The sequence below is a fragment of the Bubalus bubalis genome, chromosome 24 (assembly GCF_019923935.1).
Source record: "Bubalus bubalis isolate 160015118507 breed Murrah chromosome 24, NDDB_SH_1, whole genome shotgun sequence".
Taxonomy (NCBI): Eukaryota; Metazoa; Chordata; class Mammalia; order Artiodactyla; family Bovidae; genus Bubalus; species Bubalus bubalis.
This window is the reverse complement of record NC_059180.1, coordinates 5,600,912-5,623,270: the sequence shown is the minus strand read 5'-3', so window position 1 is coordinate 5,623,270 and position 22,359 is coordinate 5,600,912. Positions and strand designations below refer to the sequence as shown.

The 22,359-nt window shown below is 44.2% G+C and overlaps 1 protein-coding gene across 2 annotated transcripts in view; it reads right to left on the bottom strand.

Annotated features, from left to right (window-relative positions):
• Nucleotides 1-14,472: 14,472 nt before the first annotated feature.
• LOC102405595 (cytochrome P450 3A24) overlaps nt 14,473-22,359 on the bottom strand; it is a 47,250-nt gene continuing 39,363 nt past the window's right edge. For both annotated transcript variants that reach the window (XM_006053608.4, XM_025274935.3), the window contains 3 exons: nt 19,556-19,782; nt 16,958-17,120; nt 14,473-14,681 (listed from right to left, as the gene is read on the bottom strand). In XM_006053608.4, coding sequence (XP_006053670.2) covers nt 14,586-14,681; nt 16,958-17,120; nt 19,556-19,782 — 486 coding nt within the window. In that variant the 3' untranslated portion in view covers nt 14,473-14,585. The remainder of the gene's footprint in view (nt 14,682-16,957; nt 17,121-19,555; nt 19,783-22,359) is intronic.

The window sequence follows — 22,359 nt, the reverse complement described above, 5'->3', positions numbered from 1 at the left end:
GTGCGGTTGCGAGATTTATGTGGTGAGAAAGGAGGTGGGGCTGGAGCTGCAGCCAACAGAAGGGCCATCTGGGCTCCACCTACAGGAGCCCTCTCTGCCTTGGTAGTTGGCCGAGCATCACACGCACTTCAGTTTGACCTCCCTTGAGTTCATATTCTGTAGGAAATCAATAAACAATCAGTGTTATCAGTAAGCCCAAAGGTTACAGAAAATAAAATAAAGCCACTGGCTTTAATTCTCCTCTAAACCTCTCTGTCTCTAGGGCTGCCTGTAGTCCAATATATTTGAAACTCTTCAAACAAGATGGTGGTGGTTTAGTTGCTAAGTTGTGTCCAACTCTTTTAGGACCCCATGGACTGCAGCCCACCAGATTCCTCTGTCCATGGCAATTCCCAGGCAAGAATATTGGGGTTGGGTGCCATCTCCTCCTCCATGGGGTCAAACAAGATAGCTGTGCTGATTGTTACTCATATGACATTTTTTCTGCCTGGAAATGCCCCTGTGACCCTTTTAGGTTCTTAATTATCCTTCAAAATGAAGCTCAGACAGAACATCTGGGTTAGACTCTTCCCTAACCAACCTCCTTGAGCAGATATAACCATTTCCTCCTCTGGGGATTTCTGTCCCCTGAAAACAATTCTATCTCCTGCACCATTTTCGGTTTTCATACCTCGTCTCTTCAGTGGATGGAGACCTGGGCACATACTGGGTTCTAGCCAGGGTCATGTCCAGGTACCTAGCAGAGTGCTTTCTGCAGAGTGGGTATCCAGAAATGTAGATGGAATTCAGTTGGTAGAGGTAAGGGCACTGGGCACCTGTGTGCCCTCTCCCTGTGGCTCTTTGGTGACCACGCCATCTTCCTGAATTGTTAACACAACAAGAGGGCCTGGCTGGGTCTTGGTCACTGTCTCTGTACTTTCAGGAGGATCCATCAGGATCCTACTGACAAGAGGGCCCCAGAAGGAGAGGCAGGACATGGAGGAGAGGGTGATGGCTGCCCCAATGGTATCAATTCAGCTGATTCTGGACCCACCTCAAAGGCTCCTGCAAGTCAGATTCTAGATCAAAGAATGGTCACCTCTCTCTGGAAAGGCCACAATACAAGATCAAAGGGTGTAAAGAGAGTAAGAGGAAAAAGTGGTCCAATGGCCAAGAGGACCCCAACATCATTAGCCACCAGCGATGTGGCATGTATAGCAACAGGACTCCAAAAAGATCACATGAGGGCATGTTATCTCTGAGGAGTGTGGGGTGTGGGTGGGTCAGAGCAGAGGGGTTCCCACTTGTGGACACATAGGGAATTTGGGGGCTTCCCAAGTGTTGCTAGTGGTAAAGAACCCACTTGCCAATATAGGAGACCTAAGAGACACAGATTTGATCCCTGGGATGGGAAGATCCCCTGGAGGAAGAAATGGCAACCAACTCCAGTATTCTTGCCTGGAGAATCCCATGGCAGAGGAGCCTGGAGGGCTACAGTCCATAGGGTCACAAGGAGTTGGACACTACTGAAGAAACTTAGCATGCAGAGCACAGGGAAATTTTATTGGGTAACAAGGAGCTGATACAGAGGAGGCCTAGAGTAGCAGTTGGTATCACCTGCTGGAGGCCTCCCCCTGCTGCACTTAAGTCGCTTTAATCATATCTGACTCTGTGAACCATGGGCTGTAGCCCGCCAGGCTCCTCTGTCCATGGGATTCTCCAGGCAAAGATACTGGAGTGGGTTGCCATGCCCTTCTCCAGGGGATCTTCCCAACCCAGGCATCAAACCAGCGTCTCTTATGTCTCCTGCATTGGCAAGCTAGTTCTTTACCACTAGGGCCACCTGGGAAGCCCAGGCATCCACATAACCCTGCTGAATTCCTGATGGGAGCAGGATGAGGGCTGAGCATTGAGAAATTACAATGGCTCATTATCAGTACTCTGAACCAAGTCCTGCATCTGCTTGGCCTAGATAACCATGGATTATGTGAAAAACAAAACCTCAAAGGTTCTTAAAACTTAATAGAAACACAAGGTATGTAAGCTGTGTTTCTGCACTTCCTTCTCCCTTTATCCTGTCTCACTTTCACTCCTTCTGCAGAAAGTGGTACTCATCTCTTGCTAACTTTTCCCCTCACTCTGGCCTAAGAGTCCCCAGGGCTCTCCTATACTGGCCCGAGTGGGTGGAAGCCTTATTAGTAAAGTGCTGCTGCTGCTAAGTCGCTTCAGTTGTGGCCAACTCTGTGCGACCCCATCTAGTAAGTCCCAACTATGCCTCCTGCCCTATTTTACGTTCCTTGGAAGCTTGGCATGAGCATGAAATTTCTATCATCATAGTTTTTCATCTTTGGTTTCAGGCTTCCTCCAGGAGGCCCCTGTTAAAATCCACAGCTTCCACTGGGAATTATAAAGTTTGAACACATCTCTTTATCTGTCCATTGCTTCAATTCAAGTGGGTGACTGTTAGGTGCTGGTACTGTGCTGTGGGCTAGAAGCTATACAGTCCTGTCCCTTGGGGGCAGCCTCTCAGTGGAGGAAGTGAGACACAGAACCAAGCTCAGTATGGGGCATACCTTTTGGAGTCTTTGGGGGGAAATGGAGCCCTAGAGAGAGGCAGCAAAGGAGAGAAATGGATGGAAGCTTGAGTACCAACAAAGGACAGACCTGGGAAGCTGGGAGATGATCCCCAGGGAAAGTGAAGAGAAAGTGAAAGTCGCTCAGTTGTGTCTCTTTTCCACCCCATGGATTATACACAGTCCATGAAATTCTCCAGGCCAGAATACTGGAGTGGGTAGCCTTTCCCTTCTCCAGGGGACCTTCCCAACCCAGGGATCAAACCAGGATCTGCCGCATTGCAGGCGGATTCTTTACCAACTGAGCTATCAAGGAAGCAAGTCAGATAGAAAGTCCGAGGGATTTTGATACATTTCTGCCCCCTTTTGGTGCCTTCTCTGGGTACCTTTGGGGTTTCCCTGGTGGCTCAACTGTAAACAATCTGCCAGCAATGCAGGAGATCCAGGTTTGATCCCTGGGTCAGGAAGATCCCCTAGAGAAGGGAATGGCTACCCACTCCAGTATTCCTGCCTGGAGAATCCCATGGACAGAGATTGAAGGACTCCTGTCCATGGTGTTGCAAAGAGTGGGACACAACTGAGCAACTAAGCACACACACACACACCGGATCCCTTTAAGGAGGGTTGTGCTACAATCCCCCATGTACAGATATAGAAAGTGAGACTCAGGGACTGCAAGTGGCTTCCCAACCGCTATTGATCCAAACATGTTATAAATAATATGAAGAAAGATGGCAAGTGTTCTGCTCTGAAATACCGATATTCAAAGTTTGCAGTTTCATGATGAGGGTCACTGTGAAATAGTGAGACTCAAGGCTGAAGCAGCAATTTGGTTAAAAGTTCAGCTCCTATCTCCATGTCTAACCCTGCCCAGGGGCTCCTTCCATGGGTCTCCAGAATCAAGGACTTCATCTCACCTCAGGAGAAACAAGGACAGATGTTTGTCATGACAGGTGCTTGTCACCTGTCTATACTCCCCACTAAGAGGAACACAAAATACATCCCCAGGAAGAGATTAGTGTTATCTGATAACTACTGACAACTTGATTCACTCAGCTAAACCCACAGCCTTTCTTATTCTTCTTGGAAACAAATTCCTTGTGGAAACTATATACTTTCACCTTCCTCCAAAATGCATATGCCAATATGATGGTTTTCTCATTAAGCCTTACACACCATCACCTTCCCAGTTCACCTCAGGGCCTGGTCCAGCTGGTTGGAATCTATCCCAGGGGCAATAGTCTAGTCAAGTCCTGAGAAAAATGTGTAGCCAGAACCACAACCTAGCAAAGGCAAATGGCCTGCTCGGCAAGCGGAAATAACAGAAGGCATGATCTTTGTGCCCTTCGTTCCACAACCAGACACACCTGACCTGAAAAGTCTCACGAAGACTGTGAAGGAAAACGTGTGTGCCTGAAGAGCACCCCACACCTCACGTCTCTCACCTGGTCATTTGTGTACTGACGGCCTGGCATGGTCAGAGCTCTATTCCAAGTGCTTCGTGTGCAGATGTGACTAAGATCCTGATATTACTCAGGTGGAAGATAGAGACAGACAGTTATAGTACTGCCAAGGTAAACTAATTATACGTGTTTTAGAAACAGTGTCCTCATCAACGATACATGGCTTATCTTTTCAGACCTTAGCAATCAGTCAGAGATGGAAATCAACGAACACTCATGGAATTGGGCATTAGGCTCAGATATCAGGAGAGGTGAGCAGGGTGTCAGGGACTCGGTGATGCAAGAGGCCCCGTCAGTCTGATATTCCTCTCCTTTTAGAGGTGACTCCTGGGAAGCCTGTCCTGACTTCCACTGGCTGAGAGAATTGCTCAGGGTATGAGGAGGCCGTATTTCTCTGGATTGATGTGTGTGTTAGTTTCCAATTTCACAGATCACGGGTCTGTAACCAGAGCTCTGCCCCAACACAGACAAGGTGAGGGCCCCTAGCAAGCCAGTAAGTAGGGGCTGGGATGAGGTAGTGGGATGTTCTTTCTGACCCACACACATCCCATCATGAAGAAACACACACACACACGTGCCCTTAAGCAGAAGCACTTCCATGGACTTCACAGCAAAGAGAAGAGAAAGACTTCATCGTGGCTGCTCACTTTCTACTCCATTCCTGAATTTCTCTTTCTTGATAAATGAATCACTAACATCTCTACGACACTGTACACCTTAGAAAGTTCTTTCACATCTCTCAATTGATTACCTTGAAAACTATGTGAGATAAGCAGTGTTGGGGTTATTTGATTCCCACTTTACAGATGTAAAAACAGAAGCTCAGGGTGGGGAAGAATCTTGTCCAAATATTCAACAATAAATGTAGGGTGTGGAGCTAGATCTCATAATTCTAAATTGTGCCAGTGACATGCTTGCCTGGATTCCAAGAGGCCTCCTGAAATAACTTGGCAGATGGTGCCAACCTCTTATGGGATAAATATCTCCATCATGCTTCTACTGTTGTTATAAATGCTAGAGCTGTTTGTAGCCACAAAAGAGAGAGCAGATGACTAAATGTTATGTATTCATGAACTCATGGTGTCAGCAGATAAGGGATGTTGCAAATAGTCCTGACACGCCACAATCAGAATCATCTGGGTTTCCAAGAAAGCAGGAAATGAAAGATGAATGAGACCAAGCAGTGAAAGAGGAATCAGAGGAGGCGGGCAAGTTTCAGAAGACCACGAGGAAAAAAAAAAAAAAAAAAGAAGAAGACCACGAGGAAGGGAATTAATGACACAGGAGGTGTAAAATGAAAGAAAAGATCAGCATCACAGGTTAGCTGCAAAAGAGGAGCAAAGTGTTGGCTGTCTCTCCTAATCAGTACAGTAACCTTCTAAGGAGTTTTATCTGACCCTAGACTGGCCTCACCCAGGAACTTCCCTACTCTGCCACAAGACAGGGCCTGGTAAAACATGAGTCATGCATCATTCCTCTATTACTCAAATCTCTCCAACCACTTCCATCATCCACAGAATTAAACCCAAATGCCATGGGGCAGCTATTCAAGATGGTAACGACAACCCTGTATGCGAGACAGCAAAAGAGACACAGATGTATAGAACAGTCTTTTGGACTCTGTGGGATAGGGAGGGGGGCATGATGTGGGAGAATGGCATTAAAACATGTATATTATCATATAAGAAGTGAATCGTCAGTCCAGGTTCAATGCAGGATACAGGAAGCTTGGGGCTGGTGCACTGGGATGACTCAGAAGGATGGTATGGGGAGGGAGGTGGGAGGGGGGTTCAGGATGGGGAACACGTATACACCTGTGGCAGATGCATGTTGATGTATGGCAAAACCAATACAATATTGTAAAGTAAAAAAAATAAAATAAAATAATAAAAAAAAATTTTTAAAAAGAAAAGAAAAAAAAAAGACCCATGTTGGATGTTTAGGTCACTTTCATATCTTGGTTATTGCACACAGTGCTGCAACGAGCAAAGGGCTTCAAAGTAGCCCTTTCTTGAGATAAATGGCCACAGGTAGAGCTGCTGGATTTTATGGTAGCTCTCTTTCGGTTTTTTGAGGAATCTCCATGTTGCCTTCTACTGTGGCTGCACCAAGTTACATTCCCAGCAACAGTGCAGGAAAGTTCCCCTTCCTCCACATCATGGCCCACATTTGTGTCTTGTCTCCTTGACAGTTTGTCATTTGGACAGGTGTGAGGTGGTATCTCATTATGGGTTTGACTTGCATTTTCTGATGATGAGTGATGCTGAGCACATTTTCATGTGCCTGTTGCCATCTGTATGTCATCTTTAAAATGCCTATTCGGGTTTTCTGCCCACTTTTTAATCAAGCTGTTTGGTTTTTTAATATTGACCTGGGGTATTACACGAAGTGAAATAAGTCAGAAGGAAGAAAAAGAAACAAATACTTATATATGGAATCTAAAAAACAAAGTAGAATACAGAAAAAGACTGTATTACAAAAATACAAAAAATACAGAAAGAGACTCACAGATACAGAGAACAAACAGGTGGTTGCCACAGGGGAGGCGGGTTGAGGGACAACCAAAATGGGTGAAGGGAATTAAGAGGTACAAACTTCCACATAGAAAATACATAAGTCACTGGGATATAATGTTCACACAGGGAATATAGTCAATAATATTGTCACAAATTTATACGGTGACAGATGCTTGCTGGTCTTACTACGGTGATCAAATTGCAATGTATTAAAATATAGAATCATTATATTGCATGCCTGAAACTAATGTAACATTTTATGTTAATAAGAACTCAATTTCTTAAAATAATTTAAAAATAAATTAATAAACAAATGGTGAAAAAAGATCTGTGTGCATCTGGCCACTGCTGACTTCTTCAGGCTTGTCTCAGTTCACTTCCAGTGCAAACATGATGTTTTAAGAAAATGGTATGATGTGCTGTTCCCAAGCCCCCTAGACGACTGGTCTTCTTGTGTCTACACAACCATTCTTCCATCTGAAATGGGTCCAATCCATTTTCCATCGTGAATTCCTAGACTTCCTCTGGGAGTCAGCCAGGGCACCATCTTCCCCAGTGACCCTTGTCCTGAACATGTAGGTGGTGGGGAGGGTCCCACTTCTGCATGATCACAGTTCTCACAGTTATCACGTGGCAACATACTAACTCTCAGACCATGATATCCATTGTAATTCATGTGCAGGGGAAATGTTAAAAATTACACAAGCCTGGGTGCACCTGAATATCTGAAATTCATGGGATGGAGTCAAATACAAGAAAATTGCATCTATTACTTTAATTGTTGCTAAGAATTGTGAAAAATATTAGTTGAAATATTAAAAGCAATAGCCTAGATCCTAGGGAACATAATTGAGCAAAACCAGCCAAAGACTAGAGAGCTAAACAGTCTCAAAATTCCTTTAAAAAGTAAGTGGAAGTCAAATCTTCTTGCAAGGAAACATCACATTCGGAGAGTTTTATGGTAATCTTCAAGAAACACATATGTCTTAGCCTGCTTTCCCGAGAAAGGAGAGCTTGAAATACAGGCTTTTGTGGTACTATCTTCTGGGGAATTTGATCCAGGGGAGAAAGAGTGAAGGAAAATAGGAATATAGCATGGAAGAAGCATCTATACCAGATTCATTACCAATCTGGCCAACATTTGGTATCAAAAGCAACCAACTCTTTGGTCAACTGACCATCTTCTGAGAGGCCATATGACCACTCAGAAGATGCAGCCCATCCAGGGGATTGAAGAGGGAAGAGGGTACTCACTGGTTTCCCTCTCCCTTTGGGAAAATGTTCCTCCCACAGGGAAGTAATTCTCTAAAACTTCTGTATTACAGAAGAATTGCTAGGTTGAGAAGCACAGTCAGGCTTCACTGCACAAATTCAGTTGGAATCCAGGCGGAGATGGTCCCTGTAGTGTGGCGGGACCAGAGACCGGGGCAGGTACACTAGTTCTCTATGCTGTCCAGCAGATTATCCCCAAATACAACCCCTTGAAACAACAAGCATTGACTGTGTCACACTCCTTGGGCTGGGAGTCCAGCCGTGGCTTACCTGGGTATCTCTGGCTCAAGCTCTCTCCTGCTGTCAGGCTGGGCTGCCTCTCATCCAAAGTCTCACTGGGGAAGGACCCCCTTTCAGGTCCCCCAGGTGGTCTGGCAGGGTTCAGATCCTCACAAGCTCGAGGATTCAGTTCCTCACTGGCTGTGGCCCAGAAGCCCCTCAGATCTCTGCCCCCGGGGTCCCTCCACAGAGCAGCTCACAACATGGCAGTCGCTTCCCCCAGAGTGCGGGAGTGAGGGGGGCACCCCATTAATATTCTACTCATCAGAAGCAAGTCACCTACCCCAGCCTCACCAGTGGCAGGGGGTTAACGGGGCGTAAGTGCCAGCAGGCAGAGCCATTGGCGGCCAACTGAGAGGATGCCATCGCAGAGGTGAAGCTAAGATTCTGAGTTGTCACATAAAATCAACCCAATCATGCCCAGCTCACTCCATGAGGACAGTATGAACTTGACCCAAATAGGACAAAAGTGAGACAAGAAAGAAAGACTCCATTTCACCCTCACTCACAGGCTTCAACACAAAATTTCTGAGCAAAATAAAGCCAGTCAAATCCAGCAACAATGATACACCATGACCAAGTTGGATCTTCAAGGGATGGGAATACCAGACCACATGACCTGCCTCCTGAGAAATTTGTGTGCAGGTCAAGAAGCAACAGTTAGAACCGGACATGGAACTACAGACTGGTTCCAGATCAGGAAAGGAGTACATCAAGGCTGTGTATTGTCATCCTGCTTATTTAACATATTGCAGAGTACATCATGCAAAATGCTGGGCTGGATGAAGCACAAACTGGCATCAAGATTGCCGCAGATGACACCACCCTTATGGCAGAAAGTGAAGAACTAAAGAGCGTCTTGATGAAAGTGAAAGAGGAGAGTGAAAAAGCTGGATTAAAACTCAACATTCAGAAAACCAAGATCATGGCACCCAGTCCCATCACTTCATGGCAAATAGATAGGGAAACAATGGAAACAGTGAGAGACTTTATTTTCTTTGGCTCCAAAATCACTGCAGATGGTGACTGCAGCCATGAAATTAAAAGACAGTTGCTCCTTGGAAGAAAAGCTATGACCAACCTAGACAGCATATTAAAAATCAGAGACATTACTTTACCAAAAAAGGTCCATCTAGTCAAGGCTATGTTTTTTCCAGTAGTCATATATGGATGTGAGAGTTGGACTATAAAGAAAGCCGAGCGCCAAAGAATTGATACTTTTGAACTGTGGTGCTGGAGAAGACTCTTGAGAGTCCCTTGGATTGCAAGGAGATCCAACCATTCAATCCTAAAGGGAATCAGTCCTGAATATTCATTGGAAGGACTGATGCTGAAGCTGAAACTCCAATACTTTGACAACCTGATGTGAAGAACCAACTCATTGGAAAAAGAAAGACTCTGATGCTGGGAAAGATTGAAGGCTGGAGAAGAAGAGGACAACAGAGGACGAGATGGTTGGATGGCATCACTGACGCTATGGACATGAGTTTGAGTAGGCTCCAGGAGTTGGTGATGGACAGGGGAGCCTGGTGTGCTGCAGTCCATGGGGTTGCAAAGAGTTGGACATGACTGAGCAACCGAACTGAGTTGGATTTTACCCTGAAACTCAGGGGTGATGAACAAAGAATAAGTGTTAGTATTAGTTATCAGGTTAATTGATTAAAAGAGAAAGGTCTTATCATCCCAATAGCCTCAGAAAATGCATTTATTAATATTCAATATATCATTTATGATAGAAGACTGCACTGCTAATAGCAGGAATTTCCTTAATGTGATGAAAGTATCTACCAAACCACCTAACAAACATCATTCTTCATAGTATAAAAGCATGGTCTGCGTATGCCATTTTACCACATGCACATACAGCCTTTTCAAAAACTGTAACCTCTTTAAGTACCTAAAATCCCATCAATTAATTTTATGCTGGAAACAAAAAGAATGTCATTACTTGTTTTTGTCAGAAACCCAGTTTGTAGATCCCAGGTGAACAATTCCAAAAAGTCACTGAATAAATGAAATATTTTTTTACCCTTTGAGAACTGACCAACATGGGTTCATTCAGTGGATTCATTCAACTGAGATCAGCTGGGTTCAAAAGCTGAGTTCTTCACCTTTAGTTAGAACATAGGCTCTTATGATAAACAGATAGAAAAAATAAACCACCTCCCCAGAAAATAAACAAATACTCCTCATTAGTGCATGCAGCACCAAGAGTTTTCTAAGTAGACATGTCAGCACATGCCTGCCAAGCCCAGTGATTTTTTCCAGGGGCCCTGCCCAGCCAATTCCAGCCCACACCTTGAATTCAACACAAGATGCTGTATTCTGATTGGTCACACAGTTACGTCCATGGTCATATGCCCTGTGTATCAGCCTGAGCTATGCCTGGTACATGACACAACATGGGGACAAAGTGTGAACAAGACTGTCACAAAGGGCGCTCACCTAGGTGGGGTGCTCCACGCACGCAGACACCTCCAGAGGCATCGGGAGGCGGGCAAAGGCAGAGTTAGGCGGATCCAGAGCCTCTGTAGGGCTGGGTGGGCTCACCTAGGTGGGGTGCTCCATGCACGCAGACACCTCCAGAGGCATCGGGAGGCGGGGAAAGGCAGAGTTAGGCAGATCCAGAGCCTCTGTAGCGCTGGGTGGGCTTCCCAGAGCAGGTGACACTGACGCAGTGCCACAGACGGAGCAGAATTTGCCTAAGGAGAGGGGAGAGGGCATGCAGGCCGTGAGAGTGGCCCATCTCATCGAAATCATCACTGCTGAGTGTGTTTGTTATTTCTTGGTTGCATGCACAATGTCTAAATCAACCAATTTTTATTACTGCTAATAAGGAAGTGATGAGATCACAGGCCAAGTTAGAGATCTGTAATTCTAGGGCCAAGGTTCCACCCTGGACAGCTCAGTAGGGAGCTGAAGGCTGTGCAGGACATCTGGGAAAAGCCACAGGGCTTTCTGGTATTACAGTGACCTGTCTTGAATTTGTTAGGGTACAGTCCTGAGATTAAAAACGTTTACCAAGGTGACCCTGACTCAGCATAAATCAACCATTCGGTGCCATTTAGCACATTCACGGGGCGGTGCCACCACCTCCTCTGGTTCCAGCACACTCCCGTTCCACCAGGAGTGCACTCCTGAGTCCATAAGCCGCTCCTCCCACTCTGTCCTCTCCCAGCCCCAGGCCACCACTCATGTACATTCTGTCTTCATGGATTTGCCTCTTCAAATGCTTCGTATGAATGGAATCATGTAATGCGTGGTCTCTTGTCTCTGAATTCTTTCATTTATGCATTTTTAGAGTTAATCTCTCTTGCACCATGTATTAGGATTTCACATCTGTGATAACGGAAGAAGCAACTATTGTATGGATACATCACAATCAGTTTATCCATTCATCCACTGGTTTGCCTTGTGTCTACCCTTTAGCTATTGTGGAGAGTAGTGTTATGAACATGCAGGCATATGTCTTTGTTTGAGAAATTGTGTTCAGTTCTCTAAGGCATCTACGCTGGTGTGCAGTTGCTGGTAATTCTATGCTCGACAACCTGAGGAGCTGCCAAACTGTTCCACACAGTGGCTGCTTCGTTACATCCTCACCAGCCAGCAACAGCTGAGGTTTCCGCATTTCCTCTACATCCTTACCAACACTTTCATTTTCCCTTTTTACAAAATAACCATCCTGGTGGTTGTGATGTAGTAAAATTTCTGGGATTTTGACTTTGTGCTACCAGTGTTAGTTAATAATCTGTGAGAATTCAAGCAGAGGCAGAGAGGGCAAGCGAAGGGTGTGGTTGGGAACCTGGTCCACTAGGTCCCAGAGGCTTCTCTGGGCTCCTGGGACACCTATTCTCTCTACTGTGTACACAGCTGCCTAGAAGGCATCCATAGAATGTGACTGATGCGCGGGCCCTAGGTGGGTTATTTAAACCTGCTCAGCCTCAGTTGCCTGATCTTTAGAAACAGGTTAATAATTATGTCTTCCCCTTCCTATAGGAGCCCAGATCAGACCAGACCCTGATCAGTGACCTGAGGGGCTTGGGGCCTGAACCTGCGATCAGAGTCCTGGCGTCATTGGGGGAAGAGAACATGTGACCTTGCCCGTCACGCTCCTGATCCTTAGCAAACCCTCTAGAAATGTTCACTCACAAGAGCTCATATGAGTCCAAGTAGTAGCCAAAAAGGGCAAGCATTATAGAGTAAGCACAAGTTATGAACTGCGTTGTTTGTTAGCAAAAGGAGACATGAGTACAAGTTGTAGTTGAAAAATAAATAAAAGGTTGGGAGTTTGCTGACTCTGAATCTTTACCTTTTCCTTCTGCTGCTGCTGCTGCTGCTAAGTCGCTTCAGTTGTGTCCGACTCTGTGCGACCCCATGGACTGCAGCCTACCAGGCTCCTCCATCCATGGGATTTTCCAGGCAAGAGTACTGGAGTGGGGTGCCATTGCCTTCTCTGACCTTTTCCTTCTAATTATGTTTAAATGCCCCCTTTTCCACCTGCTGTGTGAGGGGCCATTGAGTCATAAATGTTCAGGACATTATGTCCTGGATTCTAACTGGGGCTGGGGCGGGGGATCTGTCCGGCTGTATGAGCTCAGGGCCCTGAGCAGAACCTCCAACCCTACCTTCTCCACCCACCACACAGATGCATGTTACCTATCTATATCTGTCATCTATCTATCTATATCAGCTATCTATCTGTAGTGCATCATCCAACTAACTAGCTGTCATCTGTCTACAAAGAAAAGCAGGATGTTCACTGATACATGCAGTTCCAATCTCTGACTCTAACGGGTTTCTTCTGGTTTCCCCTTTCCTGGACCAGGGACTCCCTTCTCTAACAGGGAAAACGTGTCTTCCATTCTCCATAATATGTTGACTTGCTTAATCAATCTCCCTTTGTATAGCTACTGCCACTCAGCCTTTTTCTACCCCTGATACCCCCTCACCCTCTGTGGTTCTCCACACCCTATTTAGGCTCTGGATGCCCTGGCCAGGCCACCCTTCTGGGCAGACACTCTTTGCTCCTTGCCTGGACACCCATACCCAGGCTGGGCTGCTGTTCCTGTGGACACCGTCCCCCCTCAATCTCCAACTTGGAGCCACTGAGCCCCCCTTCTCTGCCCACACCCTGGAGGGTAAGGCTGTCCGCCTTCTGTGCACCCCCAATGGCTTTAGGACTGGACTATCCAGGAAAACCCTAGCAAGGAAGGGGTTGTGGATGGGAGGGGCAGAAAAGGGAAAGGAAGGGCTGTGTGCAGCTTCTGATATCAACTGAAACTGACCAGTGACTGTAGCCTTTCTCCCCAGTCAGCTCACCAATCAACCATCTTTTATTCCACATTCATTATGTTAAGACAGTTGGGAATTGAGGATAGAAAACAAAGACACTTCAAGAAAACCTGTTTCCTGCCTTTCAGAAATATCAGGGGAGATGAGATGAAAACTTGTCATCAAAACTAATAACATAATTTTATGTGCATTTGTTGTTATAAAAAATATGTGCTCAAAAAAAGTAGATTTAAACCATGAAAGATAGCTCAGTTAGTAAAGAATCCACCTGCAATGAAGGAGACCCTGGTTTAATAACTGGTTTGGGAAGATACTCTCGAGAAGAGCTAGGCTACCCATTGCAGTACTCTCGGGCTTCCCTTGTGGCTCAGCTGGTAAAGAATCTGCCTGCAACGTGGGAGACCTGGGTTCGATCCCTGGGTTGGGAGGATCCCCTGGAGAAGGGAAAGGCTACCCACTCCAGTGTTCTGGCCTGGAGAATTCCATGAACTGTGTAGTCCATGGGGTCACAAAGAGTTGGACCTGACTGAGCAACTTTCGCTTTCATACTTTCTAAGAAATGGGCAAAACAGTGGAATAATTCTTACCTATGTAATATAACAAACAGCAGTTTTGAAAAAGGCCCCACCCACCAGGAATTGTGATGGCCATGTTTAGTCACTGGCTCTCCCTGATTCAGTTGTACACATTCTCCCTAAAGTGTAGGATGGTATCCTAACACTTTTGTAAAGAGAGGTTTACAGAGTTCCTGAATAGAATATTAGATTTGAAATATATAAAATAAAACCTGTGATTTATTAAAACATGTCAGAACTTTAGTCACCACAATAATTCTTGTTTTCGTTAATTCGCTGATAAAACTGTTGAGACACTTTCTTTCTTTCTTTTTTTTTTTTTGAGACACTTTCTTTCTTGATCGTTGCTCTGAAGGAGTAGATGTTACTAACTGGGGGTGGGTGGAGATGGTCCTTTGGGAATCAGATAAGCTGAGTGTACGTATCTGGCCCTCATTAGTCACCTCTTTCATGTTACACAATATATAAAAACACAGACACTGAGAAAGTGAAACAAATGCACAGATATCCTAGTCATCCCAAGTGCAATAGATGAAGGCCGTCTTTATTTCTGAGTTTTATCACAAAGTAAATCAAGTCCCCTGAAACTGTGGGACACAGCTCCTTGAAGAACAAAGCCCAGATCCTTCGGGGAGGTCAAGCTCCACTTATGGTCTCATCTCTGAGCACAACCTTCAGAACAATGGGTTTTTCCGGTCTTAAAAGTCCTTGACTTTTTATTTTCAAGGGGATCTGCAACGGTTAAGAGAACCAATGAATGAAGCACCACCAACAATAGAAGCAAAATAGGCAAGATACATTACAGACAATAATGCTTTACAACAATATACAAGCTACTTTTAGCATCGTGTATCTTTGTTTTTTTTTAAACTACCAATTCAATGTGTTTAAAAGCTATAGGGATGGACAGGCTGTCAATGTTTCCTTGATTAAACTTGAACAGTTTATGACTTTCAGAAAATTGGTCTATTTAACTATTGTTATAAAATATATGGGCATAAAGTCATTTCTATTACTATTCGCTTTTAAAAGTTGTTTTAATTCCTCTTTTACTGAGATATAAATGATTAATGGTAAAAAAACATTTGACTTACATATATGTGAAATCACTACCACAATAAGTTTAGTTAACATCCACCACTCATAAGAGACAGAAAAGGAAAAAATACTGTTTTCCTCTTTTGAGCACTTTCAGGATCTACTCTCTTCTACTATATAAAAATGTCAACTATAAGCATCGAGTTTTACATGATATCCCTGTACTTATTTATCTATAATCAGAAGTTTGTACCTTTCGATCACTTGCATCCAGTTTCCCTTCTTTATCTTTGATTCTCTGTACTTATTCTGTAAGTTCTGTCAAGACTGGATAGTGAAAGCATTCACCCATCATTCTTGCACAAAATATTATTTGAGCACTATGCCTATGAAGCATTTTGCCTGTTTTTTTAAACATGCCCTGGTTCCAAGTGCAGGGCAAATGGTGAACTTCTGAAGACCTACAGTGTTTTGTCTGAGATTTTTAGCCCCATTCTCACCCAGTCACTCCTTCTGGGTTGGGGGAACCAACAGAGTGACCTTCTAACCTCAGATGACTGAAGAACAAGCAAGGAGCTGTGGAGGGAGAAGCCCCAGACCATGGGGTACTAGGTGGGGCTTGTAGGGGCATCTGCCCTTCCCAGGGGTGCCTGAGGCCCCCTTTCTCTCAGGGCTGAGTCTGCTATGTGTGCACACTTACAGGACATCCACAAGTAAAATGGAAACATCTCTATCCTCTTCCCTGAGAAAACTACTCAAAGGGAGGAGCTGCTTATTAAATGTATGTCTCCTAGAAATAAGCCTTATTTTAGGGCCATGCTTCAGATGAATCAATGCCAACTGTTCTGTGTGCTCCTCAGACAGAGATTCCAGGTCTTTCTATAACTGCAACAAATTGTTTTTTTAAACTTTCAAGTGGTATGTATTTTCTCTGCAAGTAGACACACGTAAAACAAGCAAGAACACAAATGACATTTGATAAATTTTTAAAATTCAAACTGTTCCAAATTTGCGAGTCACTCCTTAAATATTTGCCCGATGACGTCAAGACACCACTGGGCGTTTAAGGAAGGAATAAATGAGGGGATAGAGTTAAAGACCTTTTAAGGTACAAGGAAACAAAGAAACCAAACTGGTTGGTTCAGTGACAAAGTATTGTCAGGTGGTAGGACCCATGAAGCCAGCCTGTGGTACCTGTAAACACAGCAGAGGGGAGAGTGGGCTCTGGCCTGGATGGGGAGGCTGCATGGAGGGGCTCGGGACTGAACTGGAACTCGAAGGGGGAGGATGGACTGTAGGGTAGACAGGAAGGACACACAGTCATTCTGAGAATGTAAAGGGAGCCCAGCTGGATGGCAGTAGGATCCCTGGCAGGTGAGGGGCTGTGGGAGCCCTTCCCATCCGGCAGAAATGCTTTCACTCAGGGATCACTGTGGCTGCACAGGAGGATCAGTGGGGGTGCTCTCGACACCATACTCTGGGGAAATTATTTTAGAGAGTCTGAGATGACCTCGGCATCGGGATATTGCTCCCCAGTAATTTCTTTATCTAAATAGTGGCTGAGAATCACTGTCAGGAGAGCTTGTGTAAGTTCCGGTGGAGAAGGGCATCACTGAAAAGTCATGACATGGTCATCACTGCTCTCACGACTTTGTACAACATTTTCCTTCCTTCTAGTGGATGTGACACCAAATTTTAAAAGTTGCTCAAAATCACTGGACTTTGTGTAGTCATGTCGTGCTAACTGCCTTGACTCTAGATGACTTTACAGTTGGGTCTTTATGAAGCCACAGACTTAGCCCTCCAGGGATGAAAGACAGTTAAAGGCCACAGATGGATTCAGACAGATTCTCTTTCTAGTAAGCTAAATTATTATTTGAATAGATCACAACCTTATAAACACAGAGAGATAAACCTCAGTTTAAAAATTCACAATAAAACATTATTTATGCAAATAATGAACTGCTAACCTGTGTTTCTTTACAAGGTTTGAAGGAGAAGTTCTGCAGGACTCTGACAATAGCAAGTTTCATGTTCATGATAGCAAACCTCATGCCAATGCAATTTCGGGGTCCAGTTCCAAAAGGCAGGTAGACGTAAGGATTTATGCTGTCCTTGTTCTTCTTACTGAACCTGAATCCACAACAGTAGATGAAACAAGTGCATGAAACAGAAAAGTCACAGGAATTCCAGGTGTGAGGTTTTTTTTTTTTTTTTTAAACTTTACATAACTGTATTAGTTTTGCCAAATATCAAAATGAATCCGCCACAGGTATACATGTGTTCCCCATCCCGAACCCCCCTCCCTCCCCCTTCCATCCCTCTGGGTCGTCCCAGTGCACCAGCCCCAAGCATCCAGTATCGTGCATCGAACCTGGACTGGCAACTCGTTTCATACAAGATATTTTACATGTTTCAATGCCATTCTCCCAAATCTTCCCACCCTCTCCCTCTCTCACAGGTGTGAGATTTTAACTTAAACCCTCAACCAGTAGCATAAGGGAGACTCCTGTGGGAGTGTGACTGAATCCTGCTGTGGTGATTTTGCTGTGAGAAAGGTAAGCCCCAGGGCCTTCTCATTACCCAGACCCCACAGGAGCTTTCAGTCCTGGTGAGTAGATGAGATGAAGGTTGTTTAAAGAAAATGTATCTTTAAATATGAAATTTACATTCAGGATGGTGAGATGCTCACACTCTGAAAGGCAGTTAGGAAATGAGACTGATTGCAGGAAGAGTGGGTTCCTGCCTCCACGAACACTTACATTGGTCATGTGTTCAGAGACAAAGGAAGCAGGGAAAATGTCTCTGAATATTTCAGTTGTTAGTTTTCTATTGTTTTCCCTTTGCTTCCTCTTGTGTGGGTATGTCTCTCTCACACACAGAGGTTGCTGAGGTCAGTAGACTGATGAGGGCATGTGACTCTACTCTACTCTGGTTCAATCACGGATTTCCTTGTCTGTTCCACAAACCAATAAAGTCCTTGATGGCTAGACCTCTGCTTTATTCAAATTTGACTCCTCAAATTTGGATTTGGAGAAGTGATAATGACACTGTGGTTGTATATATTTTAAAGAGTCCCTATTATACAAAATATTCTGGAAGAATATTCTGGAAGAATACATTAAACATGATTCATAAAACTTGTGCCTATAAACTATACTGTGTATATGTCAAAACTCTTTATAATTGGCTTTAACATTTGGATTTCTCACTCCCTTGACCAGACCCTGACACACACAGGTGAGCACTAACTCTGGTTGACGGCTGAGTGAATCAAAGGGAAGTACAGTGAGTGGTCTCTGGTTTTAGGTTTCTGACGCTGCAGGAGGGGAAGTTGCTGAGCTTGAGGCAGACACAGAAGTTCCCCGGTCCAGAACAGAGGACTTGGTGGACTCTGACTCTTCCTTCAACAATGCTACAGATACAGGTTATGCTAGTACTAGGGACCAAAGGTGAATGAGACACAGTCCCTGCTGTCAGGGAGCTTATGGTCAGGAGCTCATAAAATGCTAGATCCCAGATCGTGCCCTAAAATGTTCAATCCAAATTTTGTTCACCATATAAGGAGAGCATCAATTATTTCCAGAATCCCATCTGTGCCCAAAGTAGAACCTGGCTCTGAATTCCCAGAAGACAATGCTTAACCTCTCCAACGGGGGTGTCTAGATGTCTAGAGAGCAGAGGACTTCTCTTTGGAAGGTCAAAAAACATGGAGGCAAAAGGGAGCTGGCCCAGGTCTACAGCCACAGACAGAACTAGGCCACCTATGTCTCCTCCATCCTCACTGAGGCTGCTGGAACCACCTGGGATGAGACTGCTAGATCCTCAGACTACAGTCCCAAAATAATAATGGAGGAAACAGCAGCCGATGTTTAAAGAAATGGAAATGTGGGGATGTTAGTGACGAATTCAAAGAGCTAAAGAGAACAGAAAGAAAGACTTAAAGGAAGTAAAAACCAATATACCTAAAATAATACAGCTGTTAAGTAAATTGTAGCAGGTGTAACGATCATATATGTATATTAAAAACACATAGTAAGCAATTGAAAAATAAAACTATATATAATGTCATTCTAAGTTTTAACAATCTGTATATGCATAGAAAAATGTCCACAGGACTTACATTGCACTATTAATGAGGCCTATCTTAAGCTATTGGACTTCCCTGATGGCTCAGTGGTAAAGTATCCACCTGCCAAAGCAGGAGACATGGGTTCGATCCCTGGGTTGGGAACATCCCCTGGAGAAGAAAATAGCAACCCACTCCAGTCTTCTTGCCTGGAAAATCCCACGGACAGAGGAGACTGGTGGGCTACAGTTCATGAGGTCACAAAGAGTCGGAAATGACTTAGTGACTAAACAACAAAAAAGCTTAAGGTTTTAGGAATGCACACAACTAAAATTTCCTGGTTTTTTGTTTTTTTTTTTAGTTTATGGTTGGTAAAGTTTTTAATCAAATAATATCAAAAATGATTGTATAGTCACGTATTTGTCACCCATAATGAGAGTCGTCAGAATACGCTCTGAGCAACTGGATCAGGAGGGTCCCCTTCCCTGGGCTCTTGTACCTTTCAGGACGGAACTCCTCAGGCTCTGGCCAGAGCTGTGGGTCTCTGTGAAGCACGGAGATTGGCACCGTCACCGTTATCCCTTTGGGAATGGACACCCCGTGGATTTCCACATCCTGCTTACAGAACCTCTCAAGTCTAACAGCAATTGGAAACATTCTGAGAGTCTCATTCACCACCATGTCAAGATACTCCATCTGTGCCAGGACATCATAGGTCGGAGGCGCCTGGGAAGAAAGAAATAGATTTTAATAAATTAAGATATCAGATCAACCTTCAACTCCATCTATGTAGGCCTATTGAAACGTTAGGAGCTCCAGGGAATAATTTAAATTGGTAAAGGACCTTAGCATTTATATACATTACTATCATGTCCTTTGACCTCTCAATGCCCATTGAGATGAAACATCACAGGTTATCAAGGAGTGTATTTTCTCTCTCATGAAAACAAACATGACTGACAGACTAGGACCCTTACTCTTAAGTGAAAAAGTCCAAAGTCAGTGTTTCTTTTTCTTTTTATTTTTTTTACAACAGTCTCACAAGATTTTATTTTATTTTTTTTTTTTAAAAGAATGGAATTTTATTTACAAAGAATCTGAAAACAAGGTTCAGTTCAGAGGGTCAGGAGACATGAGCTGGTCAGGGATTGCTTGACAGGGAACCATAGAACTTAGTTTTTTTATTCTTTTAATTGAAATACAGTTGCTGCAGTTCAGTTGCTCAGTTGTGTCTGACTCTTTGTGACCCCACAGACTGCAGCCTGCCAGGCTTCCCTGTTTATCACCAACTGAGGCCATACAACTGTACCAAGCAAGAGCGTGTAAAAGAGCAAATCCCCTATTCTTAGTTGAAGACTCCTGACTGCTCATTCTCTTCATCACACATATACAGTCTGGAAACAATATATGAAAATGCTATAAATAATTTTGGGAGAAACAAGTTCCTTTCTAAACCAAATCTGCAAATGAAGAGTAAGATTGGGAACACAATTTCAGATGCAGGGAGGTTACAAGAGGATCAGAACCCCACCGTCCACTGCTATAAGGGTCTCTTATTATCCCTGCAGGTGTGACCCTAAGGTCTGAAGGTCTAAACAAGCCATTGCAGCCCCAGGGTCCAGGTCTCCACACACCACAAAGAACTCCAGTTTGTGCTGAGATTTGAAACCACTGGGGGTGATACATGGCTGTCACATGGGGTTATATTTAAGGAGCAACATTATAGAGGGTAAGAGTGGCTCAGGAGCCAACACCCTGGATCACAGCTTGACTAGATCACCACCATGTACATGACTAGTGTCTGGAAGTATTTCATCTCCCTGTAGCTCAGGTTTCTCATATGTTACATGGAGACAGATGGAGCTGACCCTCCAGAGGGTTGTGTGGCAGAGACACTCACTGCTCACCCAGCATCCATGTAGTCCCCATGAATCCCATCCCACTTGAGGTTATGGCCAAATCATCCTTGCCCACAGGCTGTGAACTGAGGTGATTATATCAGTTCAGAGACAAATCAGTTGAAAACCCACTAAACAACTCTTGAGTTCCTTATTCCACAGAAGACAAGAAGGCCTCATGTTCCTGACAAGGCAATTACAACATGGTGGAGGCTCTGAGTCGGTTTTCCTGAGTGACTCTGTGAAGCAGAGCTGCCCACTCCATCCTCCACTAACAATCCATGTTCAACTTGCACACATGAGTGATGGAAAACTTTGCTATGAAAGCCCCTGAGATTCCAGGCTTGTCTGTTACTGAGGCATAAGCTAGTCTCTCCTGACTCATAAAGAATTTCTTGAGCATCTTTTCAACATCACTCATTATCAGAGAAATGCAAATCAAAACCACAATGAGGTACCATTTCACGCCAGTCAGAATGGCTGCTATCCAAAAGTCTACAAGCAATACATGCTGGAGAGGGTGTGGAGAAAAGGGAACCCTCTTACACTGTTGGTGGGAATGCAAACTAGTACAGCCACTATGGAGAACAGTGTGGAGATTCCTTTAAAAACTGGAAATAGAACTGCCTTATGACCCAGCAATCCCACTGCTGGGCATACACACTGAGGAAACCAGAATTGAAAGAGACACGTGTACTCCACTGTTCATCGCAACACTGTTTATAATAGCCAGGACATGGAAGCAACCTAGCTGTCCATCAGCAGATGAATGGATAAGAAAGCTGTGGTACATATACACAATGGAGTATTACTCAGCCATTAAAAAGAATACATTTGAATCAGTTCTAATGAGGTGGATGAAACTGGAGCCTATTATAAAGAGTGAAGTAAGCCAGAAAGAGAAACACCAATACAGTATACTAACGCATACATATGGAATTTAGAAAGATGGTAACAATAACCCTGTATATGAGACAGCAAAAGAGACACAGATGTATAGAACAGTCTTTTGGACTCTGTGGAGAGGGAGAGGGTGGGATGATTTGGGAGAATGGCATTGAAACATGTATAATATCATATATGAAACGAGTCGCCAGTCCAGGTTCGATGCACGATACTGGATGGTTGGGGCTGGTGCACTGGGACGACCCAGAGGGATGGTAGAGGGAGGGAGGAGGGAGGAGGGTTCAGGATGGGGAACACATGTGTACCTGTGGCGGATTCATGTTGATATATGGCAAAACCAATACAATATTGTAAAGTTAAAAAATTAAAAAAGAATTTCTTGAAAATTAAATGCATTTATAAATAGAAAGTATTTAGAACAGACATATAAAGTAAGAAGCACATATCAGCCAATAGTACTAGTATTATAAGTATTCTTTTTTTAAATTTTTTAATTTTA